Source organism: Amblyomma americanum, chromosome 6 (assembly GCF_052857255.1).
Source record: "Amblyomma americanum isolate KBUSLIRL-KWMA chromosome 6, ASM5285725v1, whole genome shotgun sequence".
NCBI lineage: Eukaryota > Metazoa > Arthropoda > Arachnida > Ixodida > Ixodidae > Amblyomma > Amblyomma americanum.
In genome coordinates, this window is record NC_135502.1 from 60,982,550 (window position 1) to 60,995,576 (window position 13,027).

General features: G+C 48.1%; 1 protein-coding gene across 1 annotated transcript; it reads right to left on the reverse strand.

The window, feature by feature from the left end:
• Positions 1 to 3,481: 3,481 nt before the first annotated feature.
• On the reverse strand, positions 3,482 to 12,145 carry LOC144094743 (trypsin-4-like). Its single transcript, XM_077628653.1, has 3 exons — positions 12,015 to 12,145; positions 7,384 to 7,753; positions 3,482 to 3,668 (listed from the first exon to the last, which is right to left on the reverse strand). Exons 1-3 carry the CDS (start codon positions 12,110 to 12,112, stop codon positions 3,498 to 3,500), a joined length of 639 nt encoding a protein of 212 aa, XP_077484779.1. The 5' UTR covers positions 12,113 to 12,145; the 3' UTR covers positions 3,482 to 3,497.
• Positions 12,146 to 13,027: the final 882 nt, after the last annotated feature.

Sequence of the window (13,027 nt, forward strand, 5' to 3'; positions counted from 1 at the left end):
GACCCTAAAAGGAAGGCCATAATGAAAACCAACTAGTTGAACTCGTTTGAGCCAGATGACATTCAGAGGTGACTGAAAGAACTCCGCACGGAGCTCACTGTTCACAATCCGTGTTGTGTGTTGCCGTTTCGTTACAGAGCCATTAAACAAGGTTACTAAAGGCTTTCAAAAACTGCTGCAAGGTGGCTAAAATGCTTGAGAGGCGGCTTCGTCGAAAGTGCTGTCCTTGCCGAGTATCTGAAAAAAAAGGAAACTTGTTTTTAAACTTAATTACATGTCTAATGATGATTCCAGTACTGAGAACAGCACGTCACGCCGCGTCTCTAAATCCACCTGAGCGACAACAAATGCGCCATGGGAAGTAGAAGCAGGCTGTTCGCTTACAGGCTACGAAAGAAATCTGCAGAGCTGCCCGTGTTGAGTCTTCTCGCTCTTTATGGCTTTCAGTTGAAGCAGTTGACCGAACACTATACGGATGGGCACAGCTCACAGCCGATATCTAACTAGACTATATTTCTTGCTTAGTTGATTAGTTACACAGACACACGTGTTCGCACAGATGGTTGGCGTCCACCGCTGTTTAAAGCTGGCCTGCGTAAGCTTTAGACGAACGTGCACCGAATAAAGGCTGCGCGCGAAAAAGATGAGTGAATTCCGAAGTGTGGCAACGACATAGACAGAAGGAAGCGGTAGTGTCTAGATGGAGAGGGTATCAGTGGTAAGGGTAGCTCAGTTTGCCCGTTACCAACACGGACTGCAAGCTCTCCGACGAATACACGATTGCCAGCTGATGAAACAAACGCTTTCCTCGGCAAGACGGCTTCTTTTTTGCTTTTCATTTCAGGAGATCTGCGTTGGGTGGGGGACTAAGACCTCGTCAGGCGTTTCAACTGTTGGTCATATGACAGCTGTGTTTTGTAAGTCTGTGTTCAATTCAGCTCAACTGAACAGATTTGAAAAACATATCACATGACAATAGTGAGGGTAAAAAAATCAAACAAAAGAGGTGACCACGCAGTAAACGCGAGCATTGCGCTTTGTTGTGGATTGAAACAGTAAGTGCATCAATTAGTGCTTGCAGTCCTTCCAAGAACGCCCGCTTGCAAAAGGCCGACCTCACTACTTTGCTCACACCCACATCAAGTAGTTCAAATAGTGTTATAACATTGCCGTCATTTCAAGGCAGCGAAGAGCAGGTCTTTTCTTTGACACCCGTTCACGGGCCGTTCGGTCTGCTTCGACGTCATTACAGTGCATGCGCACCTTCGTGAGAAGTGCAGCTCCCAAGATGTAGAGCTGCTATGTACGACAGAGCTATGGCAGTCTAGTTTTCACAGTTTCTTGCGCGATATATTCCTGCTTTGTTGTAGGCCATAGCATCATTCGACTTCTTCCTTTTTTAGCACAGAAATGAAGGTATCATTGCTGCACACGAATATTGTTACCGTAATAAAACTGACTCAGCGGTGGTACCGATGAAATAACGAATGGATAAAAATTCGTGAATACTTCTTGCTCACACCTGAGGGGAAACCAGTACCCGAAGCGAAATTCATCTCTGGTCAAGTCTGCCCGCCGAATTACGGCACACCTCGGCCGATTTTGCAGAGTTGTGCTGCTGTCGACGCTGACATTGTATGAAATATGCGAAGGCGGCTATCGTTTGACCACACAAGCTCTCGGCGATTGTCCTTTTAAAATTCAGGTCAATGAAACATTGCCAAGGACTAATTCTTATTGTTTTATTAGTGCAACGATAGCTGTTAATGGCACATACCGCCGGGTACGCGACACTTTCCCCCCTGCTCTTAATACGTCCGAATCGCTGGTCGACGAATCGAGGCGTCCAGCCCTTGTCGATCAGCGACTTGAGTTTTAAATGATCCGACACAGAGCACGTAACTGGAAGTTTCAAATTTTTTTTCAAACCACACCGTATCATGATGACTTTCGGGCCGAACGCATGCTCGAGCATGCAATGGACATTGTGCTTAAGTACAGACGTTGGACACATCACTGGTGCTAAATGCTGAAGTTACGCCTTGAACCGCTTAGCTCAGGACTTAACTATATCTTAATCCATTTATTCAGTGAAGGCATTGAGAGTGATGATGTCCCCGTGAAGTTAGCGGTCGGCTTGGCTGTTTTCCAATTTTTCACCGAACAACGACGGCAGCGCCGGTTGGTTCCAGAACGTGCAGCCGTGCTTGGTTACACTGCACAAAAAAAAAGTCTAGCATTTCACTTCAAATCTTTCGAAAGTGGATTGCAGCCACGGCTGCGCACCGGTTATAAAACGCGTGCCAGCAGTCGGAGAAAACACGTGCCAGCCTTCGGGATGCTCGCACCATCTGTACAGCCGACAGAGCAATCCATAACCCGAACAAACATTGCAGCAGCGGCTGCAGGCAGGAAACGCCCGCCGAGGTCACTGAGCAAATTCTTCCCCGAAACAGATATGACTCATTGCCGCCCGAGACTGCGTGGCACGAGTCTGTGCGTTGTACCTGCATAGAACCCAGCGAGGGGCTCTCCCGCTGAGCCTTCGCTTCGTGAACTCGGCACAGATGGCAGTGCGATAAGCAGGTAATGCCCTCTGCGTGGTCGCCTCTGGAGCTGTGAGCTGCTTCGCTCCTTTGAGAGCCGGTTTGGCACAACTGACGCTTTCTTTTTTACCTTCTTTATAATATTTCTTGTTATCCACAGATATCTGTCATGCACACACTTTTCATTTGCATGCCCCTATAGAGTGCTACAGCCATTAACACTTGTTCTCCCTGTGCAAGAATCGAATACCCCTGCGTCCTATGTTTTTTTTTTTCCTGGCTGAGAGCCAGGGACTCACGTGATCAAGATTTAGAGTTTCTACGCGTCTGTGGATATATTTACCAATTTCTGCTTTTCAAACAGCGGTTGTGATTTTATAAACGCAGTTTTAGAATGTCCTTCGCACCTCCCGTGCTTGACGCTGCTGTACCATAGAAATCCGACTTACTAGTCCTACTCGTTATCTGCAGCAGCGTGCTCTCATGTGTAAGTTTATATATAAGCTGCGTTTCACGAATAGGACGCAAACTTTCGTTCAGTCCAGAAATTAAGGAACACGAGGTGAAGATTTACTGCACAGTCACAACCTCCTTGGAAAGAGATCATGGAAAAAACTCAGCACATTAGGCACTATTTAGCAACTCACGCTTAGGCCTGAGTGCTGAAGAGTGCCCAACCCAGACGAAAACTTTAACCGCGCCTTGCCTCAGTATAGCGCCTTTAGCCAGATTCTGAGTGTCCAGCAGTATCCAAACAAACTATTCTGCAGACTGCCCTGCACAAGTGTTTTTGATATGCACCAGCCCATGATGTAACTGCAGCCAAGTGCAAAAGCGAGGCATACGCTCAGACAACCCATTGCCAGAGATTCCACGTCACTGCGCGCATATACTCACCGATCGTGAAAAAAAAAATACACGAGCATAAATGGGAGGCGCAACCCCTCGCGGTCAGTGTCGGTCGGCCATCTTGTCGCGTATCCAGCCAAGGTAGGCGGCGACGCGCGTGTACACTCCCGGGAAGCGTGCGTCTCCGCAACGCACGCCGAATGACGTCACGCCGACCACCGAGAAGCGGCGCTGCGCCGGGTCTCCCACCACCAGAGGGCCCCCGGAGTCGCCCTGCGTACAAGCCAACACGCGGTGGTACAGCAAGAGGGCACTTTCTGCTGGCTCTGACGAAGCAAATGTGAGCCCATTATTAATTGATCAATTAACCAACCAACCGACTAATCAATTAAAAAATTGAGCCGAAACAAATTCCATGCTTGGGATCTTGTAACGCGGCAGTACGAAACTCAAGAACTGCAATAGGGGCTATCACTGCATGGTGAATCATGAAACAGTCGAATCAAGAGATAGGGGAGAAAACGCGACACAAATTGGCAAATCGTTTCCTTCCTTTTATTACCCACTGGTACCAAGAAAAAAACAAATATTGGCCAATTATTTCCCGCCGCCCTGGTATCAACGCTCACTGAATGTGAAAACGCTAGGTGGAGAAGAACACAGTAAAATTCATTGAAGATTAAAGCTCCAGATTGTCTCATTATTCCCCGCGCCGTGGGGCAAAATGAGACGCCCTTACACAATCAATATATTAGTCATTTGTACCATGAGTGCGCACGAAGTTGGCTCCATGAACATCTAGACAATCTTTTGGTCCCTAATCGAATGACACGCTGTACCCAGATAGAACGCGGCACAGTTTTGTTCCATGGCCCGGAAATGTGCGCAGCTTCGCTACGCGATATTTTTGATTTGCTGCACTCCGCCGCAGTTTTTTTTTTCTCTCTGTTTCCGTGACAGCTGCTGCTGTTCCGCCCAGCCCTGTTGAATGGACGTGCTATTTACTCAAATCTTAAAGCGTAAACACTAGACTTTGAAGGTGACTGTAGTCCAGATCGAACCACGCTGGCTCCATTGTTAATGTGTTCTAAAAGTAGCTGTTCTTGCCCACCGGACGGAGTGCGGCGCTAAGGCTCGCAATACTTTATGGAGTTCTTACCTTTCATATTCTTTTCAGTTTCTTTACTGTTAAGTGGTGGGTGCCTTTGAGAACACTAATATCACTATCGCTATCAACATCGATATAACCGGCTATTATTATCGATATCAGCATCGCTATCACTATCTTTAGCACTAACTACTACTTTCAGTAGCTATCATTATCACTACCACTACCATCACTAGCACTAACTATCACTATCAGAAGCTATCATTATAAATATCACTATTTTACTACTTTTTTACTATCACTACTATCGTTAAGTATACTGCTTATCAACTGTTGCTTAATCAACTTTTACATTTTATTTTAATCACCATACAACTTATAATTGACAGTTCGTTCGGACATTTTTGCGGACAACTTCCGCCTACAACTTTCGTCCACGCCACTCATGAATTGGTTTTGGTTTTGGGGGGAAAGGAAATGGCGCAGTATCTGTCTCATATATCGTTGGACACCTGAACCGCGCCGTAAGGGAAGGGATAAAGGAGGGAGTGAAAGAAGAAATGAAGAAGAGGTGCCGTAGTGGTGGTCTCTGGACTAATTTCGACCACCTGGGGATCTTTAACGTGCACTGACATCGCACAGCACACGGGCGCCTTAGCGTTTTTCCTCCATAAAAACGCAGCCGCCGCGGTCGGGTTCGAACCCGGGAACTCCGGATCAGTAGTCGAGCGCCCTAACCACTGAGCCACCGCGGCGGGGCCCACTCATGAGGCAAGAAAGGCTTTGAAGGCGACGGCGCTGCTCGCGTCTCTCCGGAGTTTTTTTTTTTTTTTCACGTATTCAGGACGCTAGTCAGCATTAAGTCCTTTCTTTTTGTACGGCCAGACTATCTTACACAGGGGAGAAGCGTTGGCAGAGCTTTATGGCAAGCCATAAAACCATTATCCTTACTTTTGTCTCTCCAGAACAACAGAATGTCGCGTGTTGCCTCTCCTGTAGCCTGCTGCTAAAATGATTCTCTCTTTGGAACCAGAGTAGCAAAAGTTCTTAAAATTTTGCGTAAGATAAGAAGAGTGGCGAATTATAATAATTAAAAATTGTATTAATCTAGGACGCAAGCGTGACTGAGCTGCACAGTTCTGAAAATTTGACGCGCAGAGTTTCGGTCCTTTTCGACTGTTTCCTCATTCACCAAGGCTAACTTCGCAAGTGAGGAATACATTCCAACAACTGGTCAAAATTTTCTTCAGTCACCGTTGAAGTCTACAAGGTACATTAAACGTCAGTTATTATTTTTGCAACAGGCCTTTAAAGAGGTCCTCCGCCAATTCTCGCATTACGTTCCTGAACTATGTTCGGCCGCCTCTCACGCGTTGAAGGTAAGACGCAATGCGTTCGCTATTGATTTGCACAACAGCGCTTTTTTCGTCTGCGCATTTATTTTCAAGCATCCACAAAAAACTATGCAAGAAAGCATTCAAATGGCACAGTAGGACTTCCCCATCAAGTCGTGAGTGATATGATCTACGATGAGACAAGCGGTTATTTCTAATGATGCCCTCAGGCTACACGGGCATTTCGCGTCAAAAAAACTTGCAGAGCGAACTCGCAACATGTGCACTCCCCGTAGTGTAATTGGCGGCGCAGAAAGAAGTGGCACACACTTGCGGGGAGTGGGGAACTCTCAGACGTCGCACGTGAGTGTTTTGTGACATGTCTGTATGCAAATTTCTTATATTCTGTCTTCTGCTCCTGCATATGCATTGGGTGTAGCTTTCAGCGAGATTGTTTTTGAAGATGGTGTTGAGTTTTCGCGTGCTTGTAGTACAGTGACCTGTGCGCGAAATTAGATTGTTCCACAGACACACACACATCACCCTGCACTCTTAACGAAGAGCCAAACACAAACTATCGCTTGTAAACGGCTACAAGCGACAACCAACTGTCCCTGTGTTGACAAGCCCCTTCTTCCAAAGACATTATGAGCGAAGAACTTGATACGGCCAGTTCCGCCGAAACCGCGAAAGTAGCTGGGGTTCACGTACAAACCTTCAATATGCACGATCGCGTTCAGCCAACTGCGCGTGTTGTCACAGTCCGCTGTCGTCGGCACTTTCAAACCTATGTCATGTACACCACTGTCTCCCACTGGCAATTAACCTAGGAGAAACCAATGTCAAACAGCTCCTCGGTCACTGCCAAATGTGCTATCAGTACGGGTGAGGGTATTACGTACAGGTGTGAGCCGTAGTAAACTAATCATGCTATGGCCTTCTAACCATAATTACGCTTTGCCTAATGAAGATCGGGAGGTATGTGCAGGCTGGTATTGTGATTTCTGGATCGGTTCCCGTGACGAAACAATGTTGCATGATTTCCGCTTTTGCAGGCGGGATTGCAGTCCGAAGAGAATACCATGCTGCGCAGATATTCGCCCGGCAGAAACATTTTCACTTCCATGCGAGCTAACAACTCACCATGTTGCAAACAACCTGGAATTCCCCATTGATACGTTTGTCGCACTTTGACACAAAACACACGTACTGGACATGTCCTCGTGCACGACACCTCCTTCCTCCCCCTAGTCTTTTCACATTAGAAATCTGAGCCGTTCCGCTACAGTGTCTTCGCTGCGTTCTCTGGCCTCGCCTAGTACGACACATCGCTCATATACTATAAACACTATATAGGTGTTACAGAGCTCTCGCAGGGTTATGTGTGCTGACAACCCGAACTTGGGTCGCCGTAAACAAAAATTTCCGCTCACTCACTTTCTTAACCTATAGCTGCACATGTACTACACAGCTGGTAACAAGCCTTGAGAGTTCAGCTCTGCAAGAATTTACCATCCATACGTGCCGCCTAAGACCTCACGCGCACCTGGCATGTGTCGACTCCGTCGGCTGCGGCACAGAACTGTTCGTCGGAGATGTCGAGCAGGCCTAGGTAGGCCTCGACGCACCGGCTTCGCTCCAGCGTCCTCACTGAGGCCTCGCGTAGCTGTGGCGGGCCGCCTACTTGAGGCTGCGGGCTGCCATCCGAGCCCCATCCGGACACCAGGGCCATGCGGCCCTCGTGGCGGTCGCCCTCGTGAGGCAGGCACACCACGGCGTTGCGAGCCGCCGCCGGCCTCTCCAGCACCAGCAGCGCCAGGTCGTGGCGCAGCTCTGTCTCGTCGAACGCCTCGTGCACCAGCACGCGCTGGGGAGAGTACTCGGCACCCCCGGCTAGCCGCAGGCGCAGCTCAGGCCTGCGCACACCAACCGCTTGAGTTGAGTTGCATAGATGGTGACTTCAGGAGTGGGCTGTGATGTGCACTGTGTGGAGTGAATGTGTACATAGGTGGTGACTGCGGGAGGGGAATATGTGTTATTATAAGTGACTGTGCGCATAGTGGGGTAGGTCTGGCAGGTTTTAGGACATTATTAACATAGAAGTGACCCTACGGTGGAGCAACTGTCGGCAGAATAAGCAAGGCTAATCCCACCTGTAGCATTCAACAGCTCAACTCAACAGCTTCTCAGCAGCATCTCCTTACGAAACTGAGCGTATTTTTTTCCTTAATGCACTGGCATAAGGACGCTTATTATCGCAAAAAGTGTCCGGCGTTGGCGTTGTCATGTGAAGCCTAGGCTGGCAGGAGGCCAAGTAAAGAGAGAAAATCCTACTCTCCACTTTCAGAAGTGAGGAGAGAGAAAATGGGAAATGGAAGAAGAGAGGAAGACGACTAATCAAAGCCGAAGGGTGGGTAGAGTGGAGATGTAAGGCGCGTTACACTGCTGGATTGAATCGGGGTCGGGATGATTGACAGACTGGGTCCCGTCACCCGCGCGCACTGCCTGAGCCTGTCAGCGGCAGCGGCTTCTCCGACTGGAGGGAATTAGCACTAATACCAACTCGTACTCTGCCGCATGCTCGTATCGCATTGATCGTCTCTGAGGCAAAGTGGCGCAGGCGCAGAAGGACTTGGAGATGGTGCTTCATGCCGTCTGCAACTTCGCTTTGATGTGCGGCCGGAATGGACTCACGGGGGCTCAAAGGGCACAGCCACATACTCACGTGATCACCCTGTGTAAGCAACCAAGGCACAGGTGGCGCTTGTACAGAGGCGACAGGCGGCATACGCGAACTGAATGCATATCAGCAGAGTACATCAGACATTACATTTTTAGTCACCATCTTTAAACGTTGGAAGCTCGTCGTGTTGCCTTCCGCCGACATTTACTTTACCCAGAGAATTTGAGTCTGTTATACGTTTATCATTGTTTACAAACAACCTTTCCAGCCCATTAAATCCTGCACCTGCACCCTGAAGTAGTGATTTCATTCGAACAACAAACTGACGCACATTACTGTGCGCGGCAATCTCAGCCACACCAGTATGGCCCATGCAGTGTCGTTCGTATGTGCATGTACGGGACTGCGCGAATAACAGAGGTTTAACAATGCCCGTTATGACTCATATGCAGACCACGTATATACGATCGCACACGTACAAAGACACAGAAGGACGCAAACAACATGAGCGCTTGTGTGGTCTCCGCCTTCGTCTGTCTTTGTCCGTGTGCGCTCGAACGTGGTCTGCAACGCAACACCAACTCGCCCATCAGTCTGTGCTTGTGACTCATATGGTTCTGCGACTCAACCTTGAATGCCCAGGCGTGACGTGCCCGCGTTCAACGTCAGAGCATCAAAAGTTTGGCACATTCAATTGCACGACGTCATACCACTCTGGTCCGCTTTTCGACGACATATCCGAAGGCGACATTTGCAGGCATTCGCATTTACAGAGCCGATTAGTGCATATAGAGAAGAAATTAGATGTATTATCGAAGCTTGACGACAGAGTCACGTTCTACCAGGATTCAACTGACCGAATGAGTACTACTGTTCAAACGCTTGAGGCAAGAACAGATGTGCTAGGGAATTCTGGCAGATCAAATCTCATTGTTTATGGCATTAAGGTAGCTGATAAGGAAACAAGTGAAACGCTGGAAAAGAATGTGAGCAAAGAAATTTTTTAAGACATTCTAGAACTCGATCCTATACCTACTGAGCACATTCACAAGCCAGGCAAGCAGTCAGATAACAATACATGATCTGTTATCCTAAAGTTTTTAGACACAATAAAAAAGCCGCGATACTGAATAGTGGCTATTTGACACAATAAAAAAAAGCCGCGATACTGGATAGTAGGTATAAACTGAAGAGAAAAGATTTTTCGTTTGGTGAGGACTTTCACAGGAAACTGCATGACGACAGAAAGAAACATCGGGAAAGCGCGACAGCAAGCCGTAGGAAAAGAAGTATATATTTTTTGCGTATGATAAGTTATACATCAGTGAGGTGGCTTATGTCTGATACAGCGAAAAAAATGATAAAATGCCAGTTCAGAAAAACGACGACTCGAGAGTAAAAGAACCAACGACGCGAAGCCAGACGCAGTCGTAGAACCGCACTACATTGGAACCGTGAGCAATCAGTTTACAAATTTCCTGAACAAAATATATTTACTTGAAATAAATTACTGGAGGATGACCCTCACATAACAGTCGTCATCGAAACTTGGCTACACAAATAAGCGATGCCTTTGTTTTGCCAATGTTCGCTGTCTGCCAGGCGCTACCACTCAAGCCCTTTGAGGCTTTGGTAACTTCAAATACAGCTACCGTTATGCCACTAGATTTTTTTCTTTTTTTACCCGGGCTCCCAGAAAACCAACAACGGCTGGTGAAAACGGTACCGCGCGTGAAAAGTAGTCAAAATGATAAAAACTTGATTTCTAAACAAAGAAAAAAGGTACATGTAATTCCTGCGCAGTGCCGTAAGAGCGAAAAAAACTGAAGTCCGTGAGATTGGCCGTCCGTGAGATTGAAGTCCGTGAGATGGGATAGGCATACGACAAAAAAAAATTAATGAGGAATGAACTTTTCCTTGTAGTACTTATAAACAATCTTGAATAATGGCGGCACAAACAAGCATGACATGTGTACTTGAACAAGTTTAACAGGGTTATTTAATTAGGTTTGTGATAACCTAAGCAAACATATGTCACCAATCTCCAGTGCACGGTCGCGCAGGCAATAAATTATTTTGTTTTACTAGATCAGTCTGCATAAACTTTCCTCATTATAGGACGCATGTTGATATTGCGAAACTGAAATTAAGAATTTTGCAACGGCAGCGCATCTTCGAAATTTCTCAAAACAAACATAGAGTTGCGATATCTATGCAGCGAAACCAGCTTCGGCTTTGACCCAATTACGCGCCACAAGGCAGATGCTCACCGCGCCGTTCAGCCTCCCTTCGCTGTTGACGGCTGGCATGCAAATGACTGCGCCTCAGAGCTCTTCAGTGTGATAACACGCATCTGAAAATCCGTCGCTTCGAATAACGGCGCGAATTGCAAGGCTAACGGATGAACAGGGACAGCTGCGTTAAGAAAATGAATTTTTTTGCGGCAAGCATGCCTTGTTATGAGTATAAATATGACGCTAAATATTGCAAATTTGAATACCTTCATGCTATATGTTTTGGCGTCAAAGTGCTCTTCACATCTTAACCGAATAAAGCTAAATAAAAACCAGAAATAAGAAAGGTTAATCAAAACGGAAGGGTTTTAAGATTCAGAAGGTGAATTCCTGCCTGATATCGCAAACTTTTCTTTGTAACATCCCATGTGCGATTTAGGCCAAGACTGCATACCTCTAAATAACATTTGTGTGCTCTCGTATGAAAGCCATTATAATTATCCTTTAGAGCGTTACCTCTCATTAGCTCGTTCCTAAATGGTGGTGGTGGTTGGTACTATGAATTGGGGGAGGGGGGTACTGGTCCCGACCTATGTAAGCCCTTTAGGCATCACTTTCGGGAATCAGGGGAGGGGAAAGGGGGAAGGGGTTCCTAAATTTCGCGCCGTCGTCGCCGTCGGTGTCCGCAGCGCCACCTTCAACCAGCCTCGGTTGGCCGGTCGCAAAGTGGAGAGTGGGAAACTTGTCTCCAGTTTTTGTCTCCAGAAGCGAGAGAAAACGGGAGAGGGAAGAGAAAGACAAGGTGGGAGGTGACGGGCGGCCCAGTGGCTTGGGCGTCCGCCTCGGCTGTGGGAAGCGGTCGGTTCTAAACCCTCCGCCAGACAAGGATCGGTACAAGCGTTCCCCGGCCCCGCACCCGGCTTCTTTCTTTGCTGTCACACCCCGGCTAACACTAAAACATTCCCGTTACACGCTCGTATCCCTCTTGTGATATTTTCATCGGTGAACAACTAGTTGACAAGAAAAAAGTTCAGTATATAGGTTTAGCTACACATCTATAGGCACGGCAGAATTGTGAATGTAATGCCGATAAACTGTGGCTCGCGACACCAGCGCTTGAGTGCAGTTGCCCGTAGTATATGCGCTTACCCGCGCTTAAACTGGCCATGTAACAATGCGGCCAGAATCGGACATTCATGGGAGGAGACAGAAATTAGTATCCGGCCTACGATATTGCGAGCGCGTAGTCTATATATATACCTGTGCTGGTGGACGCAGTGCGCGGCTGTCAGCACGTGGCGAGGAGATATGAGCGCCCCCGCGCAGATGTGCCGGTGGCCGCGAAGGAGCTGCACCATCCAGGGCGCCGGGTCGGCCGCCAGGCCTCCGACCACGCGACCGCCACGCCGCTCCCACACGCCGCACTCACCGTCGCCTGCGCGTCGGCAGCGGAGTCAGCTGTGCCCGATGGGCCCGCATAAGGCACTGGCGAGGCGACGAGGAGATGGAGGTGAGCTAACGGCTCGGAAATCTCCCCGCAACATTAGGCCACTCAAGTGGCTTCAAGTGACCCTCGCGGTTTCAAGTGCTGCAATGCTGGACAACCCTTAGAGTTCGTGTTCATTTCGCGAGAATTAGCCACATTTCAGCCCTGCTGTGAACTCACTGATTTGGATTGTGACAGTCATAATAATGATGATGCCGATGGCGACAACGATGATGGTGGTTCGTCAAACTCTAAATGTGGGCTTGAGGATTCAGGTTTACAAAAAAAAAAATTATGTTGTGAAGATAGCGACTGCGATTTCCATATAGCGACTTAGCAGTAGGCTGCAAGACACGCGTGAGCTTAGCTGCTGAGCGGTTGAATGGAAACGCTACTCGAACCTGTACACGAACCAATGGTTGACGCCCGCATGTAGAAGAGAGTAAAATGAGGCCACCGTTTCAGGCAGTCAATTTTTAAACAGGAGCAAAATGAAAAGTTCTCGTGCAACTCACTGTCAGGACGGTATCCTGTACAGATGTGCAGTTCGGGCTGTACAGCCGGGTATGCCAAGCGCTCAACTAAAAAAAAAAGTTTCTTCTCGGCACAACTTCTTAACATCGCCTTTTACAAAAGCGCGCCGCGGTGGCTCGGTGGCTTTGGCGGTCGGCTGCTGACCCCAAGGTAGCGGTTTCGATCCGGACCGCGACGGCTGCATTTCGATGGAGGCGACCTTCAAAAGCGCCTGTGTGCTGTTCGATGGCAGCGCGCGTTAAAGAATCCCAGG